We start from the raw sequence: 14,234 nt of genomic DNA, 5'->3' as shown, positions 1-14,234 counted from the left end.
AATGTGACATACAAGTAAATGTGTATATGTATACAAGAGAAACTGAGGAATAATAACAAAGCCCATGTGACTTGACTTAGTTGTTCAGTCTTATTATCTGTGAATGATGCCTGCAGTTTTGTCAGCTTTAAAATAGGCTTGTGTAAACTCATTAAGGCTTAAGAAGTAAACAAACAGCTTTTGTTTTTATGCCAATTTTATTTTTACAGCAAATTTGAGGAACATGGCACGACTTCAGTCAACTGGGTCGGTATTGGATGATTTAAAGGTCAATCTGTGCTCAATGGACGTTTTGGAAAGGTAAGTAATATTCATAATTAATTAAAGAAACTTTTACTGCATACAATTATTATCTAAGTCTCTTTATGTTTTACTTTTTTTTTTTTTTTACTTTTTATATTTTGTGTTTGTGCAGGTTTGGTGTGTGTGTTTCAGATGTGGCTGAAGTGGTGCTCAGCTCAAATCCTTCATCTCAAAACAGTGTTGAATCAGAGAAAGACCTTTTGTGGCTGAAAGGGCAATCAGAAAATCCTGACTGGAGAGAGACCTTCAGTTTGGCGGATGTGAACTCTGCCTGTTTCAGTTTACAAGGTCAGAATTTTCACATCCAACATGGGTTTAAATCTCCTCCCTTTATGAAATTATTCTTATAGTTCTATAGGAAAACCTTTGGTGCATCATAAAAACCCATGTGTGTCAGTATATATATATTAAATTTGTGTGACGTGTGATTTTTTTTTTTTTTTTGTTTTCTTGTCCCAGATCTCTTTCTTCCAGATGAAACAATAGTACATGATCCTCTGAAAAAGTTTATGAGTCAGCTGCCACAGTTTCTGATGTTGGTGCAGCGGTTAAAATATCTCCCTGTGTCATTTCCTCTGCTTCATCACTCTGGAATCTTTATCTATGATAGGTACAGCACACCTGAGATACTTACTTGCCCTATGAATACACCTGTTCTAATGCAGAAGAAACCACAAATCCTTTAATCTATGAACTTAATCTGTAGTGCATAACTAAAAAAGATCTTACTGCACTGACAGTCTCTTACTACATATATTAAAACAGTTTATTTAATTTGGTTCATCTACAGCAAAAAATAGGTCAATGTTACCCACCTGTGTAGGAACTCCAAATGCCCAAATTAATGTGCTAATGCACTCAAAATAAATTTTCGTTTGTCCTCTTTAATGGCATGCTTTGTACTCAATTTCCACTGTTTACTAAGTGGTGATTCTCACCATGGTCTCTAGGTGGCAACCCAGTATACTTTCAGAGAGCAGTGGAATTAATTTTTTCCTTTGAATTCACTGTCGGGGTGGTACGGTGGCACAGCAGGTAGTGTCGCAGTCACATAGCTCCAGGGACCTGGAGGTTGTGGTTTCGATTCCCGTTCTGGGTGACTGTCTGTGAGGAGTTCGGTGTGTTCTCCCCATGTCCGCGTTCTCCAGGTGCTCTGGTTTCTTCCCACAAGTTGGTAGGTGGATTGGCCACCCAAAAGTGTCCGTAGGTGTGAGTGAATGTGTGTATGTTGCCCTGTGAGGGACTGGCGCCCCCTCCAGGGTGTGTTCCTGCCTTGCGCCCAGTGATTCCAGGTAGGCTCTGGACCCACCATGAGCTGGATAAGCGGTTACAGATAATGAATGAATGAATAATTCACTGTTCTTCTTTATGTACTTATGTGTTTTCTTTTTGTTACTTAATTTTATGTTGATGATTTTTCTCAGTTCTGTCTTGTTCCCTACTATTTTTCCCCTGAGTGATAGTTGGGCTTTACATGTTTGTCCTTTGTTTCAGGCATTGTGAGCCATATGACATTGTGCTAGATCAAATTTCCAGAGATTTTGATCTTGAATCAGCTGTTGAAGAGTTCAGAAAAGAGTCTGTTTTAACTGAAGAGGTAACATTAGCATAGGCACATTACTTTAAAAAACACAACTCACTATGCTACCCACAAAACAAGTTTGATGTATAATTGGTCAGAATCCATAGCCAGAAGTAGTAAGAGTGAGTGAATGTACACTGAAATGGAGATTTAAGCTTTGTAATAGTTGGAGAGGTGCAAGTACAAATAGTTGTAGATAAGGGGCTTCCAAGGGGTAGGTGCAGCAAACCTTAAAGAATAACTAACCATAGTGGACAGCATAACTTGGAGGAAAGACCTTAAATTTATTGTCCATTAAGAGCTGTGAATTGCTATAAATTGATGAGTTAAAAATGATTCCAGATCATGTAATATAATGTATTAGAACGAAACTTGAAAAATGTTTGGTTGTTCTTAGGAAAAAAAAAACATTTAAGTTATGGATTTCTCTGTAATGTTGTGTTCAGTAATTGCAACAAAGGACCATATATATAAAGATTTTTAAACATATATTAAACCTGTATTTTTAGGCCCTGATGCTACCTGTTGTAATTAAGACCAATGGAAATGAGAAGAGAGATTTAATGTCCATTAGAGCCCTGAATGAATATCTAAAACTACCCACAGAACAAATTGAGGACCAAAAATCTTCTTTAGACACTATTAGGAAAGGTAAGGTAGATTAGAAATTAAAACCAGTTTTGTATCTGTGAAATATATTTATCATGTAAATATGATGAATAATAAATGTATACAGCTGTACTTCATTTCAATGACGTTTTAAAATGTGGCCTGTCACCCACCACGTCTGTTACATATAAAAGGATTAAAACAAGTGTACCAAACCAAATGAAAAAAACATTAAATTACTAACAGTGATGAGTAACAATGAGTAATTTAAACATATTTTTGTGAACATACAATTGCAAAGCAGGGCACATTCCAGAACTAAATGCCTGATTATTATGATTTATTTTTTAAATTTTTAGCTATAAAAATCTTATTAGAATGTGTATCTGTTGTAGTATCTCCTACAGATGACCTGGGTTTATTGCCGCATGAGATATTTGATGCTTCTCTATCTGATTCTGATATAAATATGACACCCTCACCAGGTATTTTACAAATTTTATATCAGCAAAGATTTAACATAATTAATAAGCAATAATTAGTAATAGAATATGATATCACTAGTAATATTTATTATTAATATTTATATTTATTTATATATTTTTTGTCAGTTCCATATAAGCCCTATGTTGAAATGGAGACAGAATTAATCCTGTCACCACCTCATAGGCCAATTCTGCCAAAACTTTTTCTCTCAACCATTCAGCTTTCACCTGAGGTTCTACCAACAGTCTGTGGAAAGTACGCATTTCACTCTTGTCTGTTTAGCTTTTAAAATGACTAATCAAGTAATGTTGTCCAGTGATTCTTCTTTTTGTTATGAAACCATTGTACTGTCATTATACAGACACCTATTGGCATCTTATGTGAGTTACCTATTTATAGAATATATTAATTACTTGCATAAATATTGTTTGCCACTTTTTTACCTCTGTGTAAGACGATAAAGAAGCTAGGATTGTGGAAGGAAAGCCCATCTTAATAATATTTGCTGCTAGGCACTGTATTTAAATAACTGTCTCATCTCTAGATGTTACTTGTGATTCAATAGGGTTTTGCTCTCAGAATATAGTCATGAGGTTATAGAGAAAGATGTGTGGAGGGCAAAGAAACATCATCATTCTGTAGCTGCATTACTGCTGGCAGGTAACATTTATTTCAGTTGCGTTTCTGCACACATTCTGTTTTCACTTTATATGTTGTTTAGTTTTTGTGTTTACTTTAATGTAAAATGTTTGCCTTAAAGCTATGAAAAACAGCAGTAGACAGTGATAATAAGCCTGAAAATTCCAAGTCTGATTGTTTTTCTCCACAAAATGTAATACAATTTTGAAAATTATGCAGAAATTATTCCGTTAATTTTAAAAGAACTTTATTTCTCTGTCACTTTCCACAACTGCCACAGCAAAGTTGACACCAGAGCAAAACAACAAACTATAGATTACATTTTGTTGGATCACCTACCAGGGTGGCCGAGAAGATGATTTGTTCTTAGTAACTGACTAATTAATACAGTTGAAATGTATGTCCAAAGAGGTATCTGGCGAGTCAAGAGCACAGACATTAAATGCTTGCTGAGATGAGGGTGAACGTTAAATAAAAAGCAGCACCAATGAGATAAAAAAAATAATAATAATAACAAAAACATTGTCTGGAATTAATACTTTATTGTTACTTTTATTATCTTGGTTGTATATTACTGCTGATGTGAGAAATGTGAAATCACCATTTAACATTTTTTTGTACACAAGTACACCAAGTACTTGGGGCTAAATACACCATCATACCTATGGAAGCTCTGTTTCTGTCACTTGAAAAAAAAGGCCATACGCTAAGTCATTATTATGGGAAATGGGCTTCCATATGAAAGAGCAGAGACACACAGGCCAACATGCCAAGATGAGGCAGTGCTGTTGCACATAAAGTATCTTGTATGTAATTCTGACATGTAGCTACAGATGTCACTAAACATTTATAAAGATTATTAAAGCACTAAAGGCTCCGGACCCACCGCGACCCTGAACTGGACAAGCAGTTAGACAATGAATGAATGAACACTCCATCTTGTGTGGCATGGGGGTGTAAGAGGTAGCATCTCTGTCACACAACTCCAGGATCTTGGGATTATTTCTTTGTAATGTTGTTGCAGAACCACATATATCCTGTCCTCCAGTTAGAAGTCAACATGTTCCAGAGTTGTTCTCATTGCTGAGGGCTGAGAGACAAACTCATATCATAGACAAACAGGGCCTGGACACATTCAGCATCCTGATACAAAACCTCAGCCACTGGAATTGTATAGAGCCCATGACCTTGGAGAAACTGCCAGTTCCTGATACAGCAGAAGATGCAGCTGAGAAATTCACACAGCTCTCTGCCCTTCAGATAGACAGTGAGTACTGTCAGATATATAAATCACCACTGTCATTACTCCAAGGTGATGTATTGAAAAAGTGTTCTTCAGTTAATATCTCCTAACTAGTGACTTGAAAATGGTTGCTTTCCAATTTTGTTTTGTTAAATATGAAATATTAACGTAACGTAAAAGGCAACTGACATTTTCAAAATGTGTCAAGAAAAATGGTAAATGATTAATTTATTTTCAAATTAAAGTAACAAAATGTTTGTGTAAATTTATATACTTCTCTGTTTTATATTTTAGAATTGCTGAGAACATTTGAAGAAACTACTGGTAGGTTATTTTTCCTTTTAGTTGTGTGGGTATTTATTTGTTTTGTTTGTTCTCTTCTTATCCCTTTGTAACTGTTGTTGTTTACAATTTCAGAATTATAGATTGGCATCAGCACTGGTATAGGACATCAGCACTGGCTCATGTCCTTACTGTTGCATGCCTGGTCATGTCATGATTTATTTGTCTTTTAATATTGATCTTTAAAGGTGAAATATCTGACATTTAAACATGAATATAGCAACAAACAACGATTTTTGGACGTAATGTTATAGTCTGCCTAAAGCAGAAAAAAAGAAGCCAAAATACCCACTGTGTTGTGCTTTTCTCAGACCGTGGTTTTTAATCTCAGGAAGGGTGCACATACATGTTAATCCTGCCCTGTGCAAAATGTGACCCTCCCTGCGTTTGTTTTGCCCTTCCCAAGACACAAGACAGTGATTTACCACAAAGCATTGTGTGTGCAAATGGCAAAATTTCATAAGAAAGCGACTGTCCAAATTACCTCCACTGAGGTAATATTAGCAAAAAACGCGTCACGTGGGAGAGAGAAAACATTAATCAACACTGCACTTACTTTTCTGACATGAAGAACACTAAGTGCTGCTGAAAGTCTCTGAGATGGCTCTGAACTCAACTTGATGAGGTTTGCTGGCCAGCTGAGTGCCTCCTCTCCCCGGTGATGTGTGGCATGATGACAGACTGAGAGAGCCTGCTTTTACTGGCACTCCTCTATCTTTCCTCATCAGGCTTTCCTTTTTCATTTAGTGTGTTTACACAGTGTTTTAGTTAAATGTGTCTTTCTTAATGTTAAAAACAGTGTAACAATAGCATTACTTTTAAAATTGAACAGAAAAAATAAGCTGGCCTATGAGACCCTAAATGCAGCCTCAAGGCTAAAGTTACTTTCTGAGTCATATTTTCCATTCCACCTTAAAGGGTGGAAAGGGAATGGCTTGGCTAAATAATTGGTATTTGTTTTCATCTGAGATTCTGGTGCTGTAGTGTGATGTCTGGTGGCAAAATGTTGGTTGCTGTACCTTGATTATGTGATTGTGCACCAGTGTTACCTAGAACAGATGAATTTGCAAAGAAAATACATTAAGGTTAAGAAATTATTATGATCATAAATATGATGAATATGATTTGTAATTGGTGATGTTGATTGTTTTTATTTTTCTCTTTATTATTTTGTCTATATTCTGGGCAATTCTTTCCGCAGTAAATGAGGTATCTATCCAGAGCACAACTACAGTGACTTCTTTGCCCATCTGTATGCAGGAAGGAAAAGATGTAAAGTTCAGTCTTCTGAAGAAAACCTCTCAAAAGCAAAATACCTTTTCTGAGAACGGAAAAACAGAAAAAGACTCAAAAGCTGTTAACAAATATCAATCAAAAGACATTCAAAGTGGGATGCCTTCATTTACTTGTAGTGGTACTCCAGAGTGTCTCTCTGACAGCAAGCCTGAACAAAGAGGAGATAACTTTCTAATTAAACCTATAACACTCTTAGCTACTCAGATATTTTCAGACACTCATGAAGGGACACTGTTCCAAATTTCAAACAGTTTAGGCCCTCCAGAAGGCGCAGAGGGTTGCCAGGTTATGCCTTCACAGCAAAAACCAGGTGACGGCTTCGTGTTCACAGCCTCTGTTCGTAAAGACAATGTGCCTAGACTTGCAGGATTAAGAAACAGCCAACAGATTAATTCTCTCTCTGAATCTCAAGAGGACATGGACCCTTTATCTTCATTTATGAGGTTAAGAACCCAACAGAGAAGTCCTGTTCTACAGAAGATGCAACAGGGTAAAAGATTGAATGTGTTGTTTGATCCAGTGTAGTACAATACATATAGCCCATCATATCTAATAGGACTTTGTACTTAGAATTTGTATACGTTTATTATCATAGTTTCTAAAGGTCTGAATGACAAAATTAGCCTGCAAAATTGCTTCCAGTTAGACTCTCACCCCATTTTCCTGTTTTCTTAAAAATGATGTTAGTTAGATTGTGCTTGACACAGCCTAATAAACCTACTTATACAAAATCATGCCAGAAGCTCACTATTTTAACTATAGTTTATCACCTATCATATCATAATCGTCATCATCATCAAAATACCCAGAGGCTTTCTAGACCATAGCATTTTATGACTATCGTAAGTTATAATTTATAACCCAGTTTTCTCGCAGTTTTCTTGCGTTTTAGTATAATTAATAACATTGGGAAGATGTTTTGAGGAAGTGTTCTGAACGCATCATGAACTAATTTTTCTAGCCTTTGTTTTGGTGTGCTGATGTACTGAGTGTACCAATAGACTTTTTTCATTGGCAGATTCTACACAAAAATCAATGGGAAAATGCACAGAAGGTTTAAATATACAATCTTCAGAAAAGTTTAAGAGCAATGAGGCAAATCTTCATATTACAGAAAGAGCCTTCAGCAAAACCATATATATACAGGCAACAGGTAAAATATTGTGAAATTAAACCATGCATTATATAGGTTACAGTGCATTCATGCATTTTGTCACTGTCCAAAAAACATGTATCTCCATTTTTGTGCACTTTTAGTTTAAATAATTTAAAAATAGCAGCTGTCCTTCACATTGGCTGTAAATGAACCAATAAAAATGCTCCAAGATTGCTTGGAATAAAAATGTTTTTACAATGACCTCCATTGAATAATAAAATGGCTTAATTCCTTCTATAAAATTACTATTTTGGAGATATGTGTTTTTCTTTGTGGTGTGCACTGTAGCACTTTGAGCGTTTCTGATGTGTATCTTGGCTGTTTTTAATGTGTTTAATGCTGAGTTCTGTATGAGTAGGTCTTTTGTCTCTCTCCTGTAGATCACTGATATGTGCTCTGATTATTTTTATTCTGCAACTTTGTTCACTCTCTTCTAGAGACAGAGAGGTTTGCATATTATGAGCTGCATGCTTTGGCTCTGCCATCCTTGAGCAGAGTGTGTGAGTTGGATGCAAATGCTCTGAGCTGTAAAGACTTCCAATTCTTAACATCTGAAGACATTAGTTACTCCCTCAAACAGCAGAAGAAGCTGCTCATCCTTGGTCAGAGCCATGGAAACACTTGCACTATGTTTCCCATATGTTATAGTAGTCTAACAAGTGTTTATAAATAAACAGTGTTAATTGCAGCAGAAGGTTTAGCCTTTAAATGTCTAGATTGAAATTATATTTTTACTTATTTTCACTTAAAAATGTTTTACATGTTCACAAGTCATATTTTTTCAATTATATACATTTAGATCACTATTAGGCAGTTCACTTTTGTGCATATATATTGTTTTTGATTGTTGATTGTTGATTGTTGATTGTTCTAGCCAGATAACTGTAATGCGTTTGTGTGTACATTTTAGGCAGAGAGAGCTTATATAATGAAATGGCTCTGCTTCAGATTCTGGTGACTGTGAAGGAACTGCTGCTAAAATGTAACCTCAACACAGCAATCGGTAAAAAGACTGACTTTTCAAAGTCCTTTTTACTTTATATACCACACTGGTGGTACCCACAATGGTTTTCTTTACAATAGATCAAAAAAGCTTCCATGTTTTTTAACTAGAGTCTTGTAGCTTCAGTTCAAATATACAGATGCAACATACAGAGACATTATGGACAAATCCAATTTTGCCTGCATGATCTGGTTGTTAAGATTGAGGTATCTCAGTATGGGGAAATGCATCCTGTGTGACTAAGCATGAAATGACTTATGGCACACACAGCACCAGCCCCCTGTCTAAGCATACGCAGCAATTCTTGAAGCATGCTGTTCTTTAGTGAAGTGTGGTGAGATGAGATACATCCAGTGGTGGACATTAACAAAATAAATGTAATTTGTTACGGTACTTAAGTACTTTTTAAGTGTATCTGTACTGAAGTATGTCCATTTTGGGCAACTTTTTACTTTAACTTCACTACATTTTTAAGTCAAATATCTTACTTTTTACTTCACTATATTATGAAAATATGCTGTTCCTTTTGGTTTGTGTTTGAATAAGACCATAATGTGTGAACAAATCTCCCTGCTGAGCTCTCCGCACGGCACTGTTGCTAGGAGATGAACATAGTCGCAGTGCTAAAACTACTGAAAATTTTTCTCCGCCTGAAACCAATAATACCAAAGGCAGACTTTTTTTTATATATAAATTGTAGTGTGAATTTGTGACTGTAACTAATCACTTTCAGTTCTTAGAACCATTATGAATTAAAAAATTGTATTTGTTTCATCAGTAACTACTGTTCATTCATATACACGGTTTATGGATGTGTAGATGTTACAAATGACTCAGCAAGGGTGAAAGTCAGTTGGAGATTTATTAAATACAACACATGAAGCAAAACCAAAAAATCAGTACAGAGAAATAAACAAGTTCAAAAGACAAAATAAGTATGGCAAAAAGTCAGAAATGCAGAAATAATTGCAGCAAAATCTCAGAATAGCAGAAATAGCTCAAGGTACTCTCTGCAAGGAACACTATTATTTATATAAATATAAATATAAAAATATTAACTTAATATTTTTACTTAAAATTTACAGCTTTAAAATCATTGTGATGCTTTACATACCTGTAATAGGGAAAACTTTTGGAGTAGGGTAGGAAACCTCCCCCTCCCTACCAAATAGGGGGAGCAAAAACAAAACCACCCCCCGTATCTTAACTAGTTTTCCTATATGAGTATAAAAAACTATTCTGATGCAGAGAACACACTAAAGGCCAATTTATGCTTTATGCTTGTGTTGACTCAATGCATAACCTGCACAAGTGTCCTGTGCCATTGTGAAAATGTATACTTGTGCATTGGTGTCGGTGTTGCTCTGCAGTTATACCGCCAAAACACTAGGGCCGAATTTCAACCCCATGTAGTGGCATTGTGATATTAGTTTTATGAATCTTTAACATGCACTATTAGGGAGTGTAGTGTAGAGGAGTTAATATTTCATCACTTGAGCAACTTGAACCAATTAATGACAATCTTGAAAGATTTGGGAACCAAGAGTGACACTAAACTCTTGTTACAAAAATTGTCATGGTACTTTTACTTTTGATTCTACTTTACATTTGAAGGTAAATACTTTTGTATTTTATTCAAGTGGAGATCTAAATCAAATATAAGGTTTGTGTACTTTGTCCACCACTGGATGCATCACATATATACTTAACTGACCTTATTGCTTGCTTTGCAAATTGGTCTACGTACGATGTGGTGCAAGAAAAGATAGAATAAGGAGAATGAGTGGTTCCAAATTTACAGCGCTGTCAAGAGAAGCCTGGATACAAAAGAAAAGTGAATATGAGATAAAGTAGTCAAGGGGGAAACATCTCAGTCCCAATCCATCCTAGCATTAGGTTATACTGTTTCAGGAACTGTCACACCTGATGAGAAGTGCCTACACTTGGAGCTATATGAGCCAGGGAAGGCTCCTCTGTATTCAGGCAACAAAATCTAGTTCATGTGTGCAGTGATGACCAGCTAGTGACCAGCTAGTTTGGGGGCATCCATTGCCTAATAATTTGAGTTGGCATGGGAATGGAAGGTTGCTGGTGCAATCCTCACAACCAACAGGAACATCCATAGCTGAAATGTCCTTGATTAAAGCACTTAGCCCTTAAAATGCTCCCTGGGCGCCAAGGGAGAATGCCTACTGCCCTTAATCACAGATGTGTGTATGTGTTTCATTTGGTCACATTTCACTGTACTCTTGTACAAAGACCCTACACAATTTCACTTATTTCCATCACCCAAACCCCTGAAGAAGTAATTGTTCCTCTATTAGAACCATCCCTATATCTGAACACATGTATGCTGTATCATTAACCTTAGGCATGAAAGCCAGGTTAGGTAAGTGTAGGTATTTTTGCTGGACTGGCCTAGAAGAGGCGCTTACTGACTGAGTGTCTCCTAATGTTGAAATGTGAATGCATGAGTAGGAACTGTTAATTCAGCCGTATTTCACAGCCAGAGCTTAAGGTGGTGCCACTACACTGTCTGTTGTTAGTTCAGCCATATTTCATTCGTCGACTAAATTTGGAACTGTTCGGCGGTAACCAGAGCTCCTAATTTCCCTGGACAAGTACTCTTTTTGGGATCTAAAAAAATGTATGTTTAAGGGGTCAGAGAGTGCAGAGCTGAATTGGGACACACTCGTGCCGCTTCAACACTGTAGGTCCTCCATCCACCGCAGTGCAGCTCAGTGTTTTACTTTGTTGAGGTAATATTTATCATAGTCTCTTTTTTATGACTGGAGAATATTTCTTTTGCTTTCTACGGAGCCTCTAAAATCTCATGGTGGATAAATATTATTTAGAGACTTAATGGACAGGAGAGATCAAACAAGTGTCCTAACGCATAGCCTGTGTCATGTCTGTCTGAAAAATATTGTTAAACTGAGGGAAGAATTATTAAGTTGAGGGAACGGATTACTAAATTGAGGTAACGGATTACTAAATTGAAGGAACAGATTACTAAATTGAGGGAATTAAATCTCTAAATAATATTTTTCCACCATGAGACTTTAGGGGCTCCATAGTTTTCTACTATATATTTAAAAAAAACGTCATCTTGTCGATTCCTATAACGGCACAAATACAGGGGTACATCTCACCGTTACTGACTTTCTGATGAGTAAATTACATCTGCACAGTTTTTTGTTTATCTTTGCACAAAAACGGGCAAAATCTCCGGATTATAAAAGCCAGAACACCAGAATGAGGTGTTATTCAAAATAAACGAGACTGTGAATTTGTTAGAGCACAGTTTTATCAGTCAGACCCTTATAGAAATGTAAGTCAGTAATAAATATCTAGTTCCCAGTGATGCCCCGTTCCTTTATAAAGTGTAGATTTCTTGGTTAATAAAATGTTAAGGTGCTTGGTTTTAGAAATGTTCAAAACGTAAATGTTATCTTGTTGCTGTCTGGTAAAAACGTTGCTTAGTTTGTTATTATTGTAAACAAAGACATAGATATGAAGCACCAAAACGTCTGTAGACCTAACAATGACAAGGGTATGTATTTTGGGATTTCCTATTTTTGAAATGCCATAAACACTTATGTGACAATGGATATATGGCTAATGGTGGTCCGGCTAAACTAGGCTTGCCTATTTTCTCTTTGCTCTTGTTTAACCCCAGTGATATGCTAAAATTGCAACCAAATACACCTTAATGGTGGAGAACGCTCTGCCTTGATCTAACAGATCCTATAAAAAGAAAAACAGATCTGTCACTGAGCAAAAGGCTGGTAGGAGACTCAGGTGGTAGTGCATAGAGTACAGTTTTTTTGCGAGGGGTGAGCATGTGAGTGTATACTCCCAGAGGCACATAGCCATCTGTCACTGAGAAGAAGAAGGAAGTGCATATTTTTTGTGTGGATGCAATGTCTAATCTCTGTGAAGTGTACTGCCCCTGGAGAGGAAAACCAACCTGACATTCATGTGGCCTGGCACAAGAGTTCCATGCAGCAAGCTAAAACACTATCTGCTCCAAAGAGAATTTGGCATGCAAGCTTGTGAATTTAAATGGAGCAAATTTTCATCTCTAGCCTATGTGCAGGCTCCCACAGCCTGTGTTTGTGATGCTTCTAAATGCAGAAGGATAAATGAACTGCAGAGTGTATCCTATTATAAATGGAAAGGACCCAGGGCTAAACTGCCATGCGTGACAGGCTTCAGAAAGAGCTAGGACGGGTCTTGGTCGTACCTAGCAGAAGGGGCGTGTTGCCCTCTGCAGGGCCAATCGGGAATGACATGTTTATTGGCTGCTTTTTGGATGGCTGAAATCAGTTTTGCATTCTTGGCGAGTAGAATTGGCCTTGGTGTACATATTAAGCTATTGTGTGTGCTTTGGACAGAACTTTTGCTGAGTACAGATAATGTGTTTGGTGCACTTATTGGGTTGCTTCCCCCCTCTTGAACCATGCCTTGAAAAGAACTGATGGGGGGTAACTCTCTCTATGGCAAGGCATGAATTGTATGATAGGACATATGGCATTGCCATGACACAACATGTTCTCATTTATTTCATTGGAGGATGCTCTGGTGTAATGGAGCCAAATCAGGGGCATGGACGTGCTGTTGGCTGCGACAACGGTGTGTTCCCATCTCTTCCCAAGGAAGAAGTGTTGGGTGGTCTGTGGCTGAGAGACAGCATACATGTAGGAAGGGCTAGCTCTCTGTATATGTGGTGGAGAATCTGTTTGAGGAGCAGCTGTGGTAGAGGGTGTTGTGTCCAAGAATTAGTTTGCCATGGGATGGCAGGCTTCTTGGAGGAAGGCAGAGGCTTCAGTGTGAGTATGTTGGGTGTGGAGCTGATTTCTTAGAGAGGCATAGATAGAAGGCCTTACCCTTCTGCCTGTGAGTGTTGCACTTCTGCCTCATGTCTGTTATAGCAGGACCAAACAGCCCCAAATTGATGACTGGAGCATCAAGAATGCCCAGTTTCTTTCACAAATCAGAGAGCCCCCTCACTCACCACTAAAACCAAGCTCATAGCACATTGACTTCATGATAGTGCTATGAAAGGTGCAGAGCATGGTGTCAGACACCCTAGAGGTTTTCTCCCACATATTTTCAAGCTTGACATATTTAGTGTCCATCTGAGCCCCCAGCTCTTCTAGTAGCAGCACCAGGTAGGCATGGAGAGTGACAAAATGTTGATAGGTCTAGCCGTCAGTGGAGGAGCTTCTAAATCTTCTGAAAAATGTAAGCTTGGAATCACGGCATCTTATCTCAGAGGGAGAGTTTGGATGATAGAGCTAGGGGTGGGCGATATGGCAAAAATACATTATCACAATTTTTTTTTCAGGATCACGATCTTGATTTTATCACAATTATTTTTCATACTGGTTTTTAATCTCTTAACATTTTCCATTTTCCACCTGAAAGTACATAATCAAATCTTGAGGTAGTGAATAAACCAGAGGCAATTTTATGATGTAATAATACTGAAAAGCCTTCAGAATTTTTAAAGATATTGAAATTAATCTTCAGTGGTCAAAATATGTTCAAAACAACAAAACATTTTAGGCAC

At 37.2% G+C, this 14,234-nt stretch overlaps 1 protein-coding gene across 1 annotated transcript in view; it reads left to right on the top strand.

Moving 5' to 3' along the window:
- The window catches only part of LOC136679804 (protein shortage in chiasmata 1 ortholog-like), a 46,720-nt gene that overhangs the window by 3,198 nt on the left and 29,288 nt on the right, over positions 1 to 14,234 (top strand). The window contains exons 5-18 of the mRNA XM_066658483.1: positions 210 to 300; positions 416 to 591; positions 763 to 913; positions 1,798 to 1,900; positions 2,395 to 2,536; positions 2,890 to 2,979; positions 3,106 to 3,235; positions 3,546 to 3,640; positions 4,644 to 4,886; positions 5,157 to 5,186; positions 6,406 to 6,990; positions 7,519 to 7,653; positions 8,094 to 8,258; positions 8,567 to 8,659. Of these exons, the coding sequence (XP_066514580.1) occupies positions 210 to 300; positions 416 to 591; positions 763 to 913; positions 1,798 to 1,900; positions 2,395 to 2,536; positions 2,890 to 2,979; positions 3,106 to 3,235; positions 3,546 to 3,640; positions 4,644 to 4,886; positions 5,157 to 5,186; positions 6,406 to 6,990; positions 7,519 to 7,653; positions 8,094 to 8,258; positions 8,567 to 8,659 (2,229 nt within the window). The remainder of the gene's footprint in view (positions 1 to 209; positions 301 to 415; positions 592 to 762; positions 914 to 1,797; positions 1,901 to 2,394; positions 2,537 to 2,889; positions 2,980 to 3,105; positions 3,236 to 3,545; positions 3,641 to 4,643; positions 4,887 to 5,156; positions 5,187 to 6,405; positions 6,991 to 7,518; positions 7,654 to 8,093; positions 8,259 to 8,566; positions 8,660 to 14,234) is intronic.

This window comes from Hoplias malabaricus, chromosome Y (genome assembly GCF_029633855.1).
Source record: "Hoplias malabaricus isolate fHopMal1 chromosome Y, fHopMal1.hap1, whole genome shotgun sequence".
NCBI lineage: Eukaryota > Metazoa > Chordata > Actinopteri > Characiformes > Erythrinidae > Hoplias > Hoplias malabaricus.
This window is presented reverse-complemented; position numbering and strand designations above follow the sequence as displayed.